At 43.1% G+C, this 2,856-nt stretch overlaps 1 protein-coding gene across 1 annotated transcript in view; it reads left to right on the top strand.

Annotated features, from left to right (window-relative positions):
* Nucleotides 1–2,048, top strand: part of LOC106319631 — an 18,745-nt gene extending 16,697 nt beyond the window's left edge. Inside the window, exon 4 of the mRNA XM_013758014.1 lies at nt 1,629–2,048. Within this exon, the coding sequence (XP_013613468.1) occupies nt 1,629–2,048 (420 nt within the window). The remainder of the gene's footprint in view (nt 1–1,628) is intronic.
* The last annotated feature ends 808 nt before the right edge of the window (nt 2,049–2,856 follow it).

Here is a 2,856-nt window from a genome sequence, read left to right as displayed (position 1 = left end):
GAGTCATCGGACAAGAGCTCGAAAAGGGTCGCTACGCAGTGACCGAGCGTTCGTCCGCTAGCGACCGAGCTCGAGCCGAAGTTTGGTCGCTACGTAGCGATCGAGCTCTTCCGAAATGTCGATATGACATTAGTCCATTCATTCTCGTCTACCCTTCGATGCTATCTCCCGAAGACCGTAGTGAACTCATTTCAGGTTCCCCGCCATTCTAAGTTATCGATCAAACTTTACCGTAATAACACTGGAAAGTTCATTCTTTATCGAAAGAAGACGTAATAAACACTTCGAGTCAGAAGACGGCCCAAAAGGACCTAAGACATGACTCGAGGCCCGACTTACGATTTCTTAACTAACAGCCCGTGAGCCGCATAGCGGTTTACGCTTGGTTCGCAAGGAAAGATAAATGTCAAGTTTCCGCGGATAAATACGAAATTTTGAAGATAATTACGAAGATCGGAAAAAATGGAATATCTCCATTTTTATGCTATGGCGGCTTAAGGGCAGAAGAGGAAAAGCGTAAACCGACTTTTCACAGCAAACTTAGCACTTAGAGCGATTTTAGGCAGTTTTCCGTTTTTGTTATTCGAGCTGCGACTCAATTAGGTTTTTGCCGTCTTAGGATTTTAGAACTAGGGATCTCGCCGACGGCTCTCGTAGCCCAGGCACTTACCTTGTTGTAAACGCTCAAACGCAGATTCGGAATAAGAACTATCTTGCTCTCTTTTTCGATTTCTTATTTTATTAATGCTCTCGGTTCGTGTTCTGATTGCTTGGCGTGTGGTATTAGCAGATATCCGGGACCTCTGGGAAACTAGGGTTCTCCTACTTTCCTATTTTAAACAGAAATCGACAGTGCGAATTTCGGTTCCCACAACTGTCAGGTTTGCATATCAACGTAGCGAAGTCGTCTGTTTACTCAGCATGGTAGAACAGGCTACTGCTGCATCAGAGCGCTGAGACACAGGGACTAGCTGTTGGAACGCTGCCATTTCGATATCTTGGGCTCCCCTTAACGTCTAAAGCATGGACCAGAGTAGACTATGAACCCCTAATTGATAAAAGTCGCAGCAGGTTATTATCATGGTCTCATCTCTCACTATCCTTTGCGGGTCGACTCCAGCTCATCAAGTCGGTCATTTCTATAAATTTCTGGTGTACATCATTCATCCTTCAAAAAGCTTGTCTAGATGAAATAGAGAGCCTATGTAGCGCGTTTCTGTGGTCTTGATCGCCCAATACGTGCCATAAGGCAAAAGTAGCTTGGAGTAATCTATGTTTACCTTATGCAGAGGGAGGCTTGGGGATTAGGAAACTCAGAGAAACCTCAACAGTTTTTGCTATGGGTCTGGTATGGAATCTCTTCACTTTAGCTCGGTCGCTTTGGGTTGCTTGGGCAAATATTAAGCTCTCTGAAGAGGGGATCTTTCGGGGAGGTGAAAGAAACAAATAAGGGGTCCTGGTTGTGGAGAAAATTTCTAAAGCTAAGGCCAATGGTGTCTGAGTTCATGCGGTGTGAGGTTCGGAATGGAGAATCCATTTCTTTCTGGTATGATAATTGGTTAGGCACAGGTCGCCTTATTGATAAAACAGGGGAGTTGGGACCGACGTATCTTTGAATTCCAAAGCAGGCTTTGCTCTCAGATGCATGTATCAATGGGGCCTGGAACATAAGAAGGCGAGGGAGGAGAGTGTTTGGTGATGTCTATGATGAGATTGAGAATGCAAGTATGCCAACTTCGGATGCAGGAAGGGACTTTACGCTTTGGAGACACGATGGTGATGACTTTAAGAACCATTTTTCTACTCGGGCAACATGGGAGCAGATTAGGATCAGGAAGCAGGAAGTTCCCTGGCATAGGCTGGTTTGGTTTCCTCAAGCAGTTCCTCGACAGGCCTTCAAAGTGTGGCTGACCTTCAAAGATAGACTATCTACGGGAGTTCGTATGAGACAGTGGGGGATTACTCAGGGGTGTATGTTCTGTGGTGAGAGGGATGAAAGTAGGGAGTATCTGTACTTTGCCTGCCCTGTTACTTACTTTAACGGCTAATCTGCTTTGCACAGCCTCTCCAGATTGGTCTACTACGGTGACGACCTTGCTACGAGCGCGGCAAAATAAGCTGGATACCATCTTGCTGAAGCTTGTTTTCCAAACAGTCATTTATTTCACATGGAGAGAAAGGAACTCTAGGTGCCACCAAGGAGTTTGGCTGAGCACATAGACAATGATTAAGCGCATGGACAAGCTTATTCGTAACAGGATTATATCGCTCAAATACAAGGACACTCACAAGCTGGTAGGGCTTTTTCATCGCTGGTTAGAAGTCTATACAGGATAAGAGATACCAGAGTTTCTTATTACCTTGATACTGAGTAGTTAGGTATACAAACTACCATTGTAAATGGCCATGTTATTCTTTGATTAATAAATATAAAATTTAATCAGAAAAAGCAGTAAATTGGTTGGTGAGCAAGTTTATTGCTCGATTGATTGTTTTGAGTTTGTTAACAGTTGGTTGAAGTAGCTAGATTCAGGTATATTCTCTGGTATGATAAATAATACTTAATTTGGAAAATTAGGAGTTTATTAATATTAATTATTCTTGAATTCAAACTAAGGTATAATCTTTTTGATTATCAAATCTGGATCTCGGACCTCAACTCTCGTTATTTTGGTCGCGAGAAAGTGTCGATCGATAATTCATTGTGAATATCGATCGATACACCTTTAAAAATATCGATCGACAGGGCTATCGTTGTGTCGATCGATACTTCTTCCAGAAAGTTTTACGAACGGGTTTGATTTGTATTCTCTAACTCACTAGACCAACTCTCGTCTGTATCTAGTCAGTTAGATC

The sequence above is a fragment of the Brassica oleracea genome, unplaced genomic scaffold, assembly GCF_000695525.1.
Source record: "Brassica oleracea var. oleracea cultivar TO1000 unplaced genomic scaffold, BOL UnpScaffold00434, whole genome shotgun sequence".
Classification (NCBI taxonomy): Eukaryota; Viridiplantae; Streptophyta; class Magnoliopsida; order Brassicales; family Brassicaceae; genus Brassica; species Brassica oleracea.
Note: the sequence above shows the minus strand (reverse complement) of the source record. Positions and strands in the feature narration are given on the sequence as shown.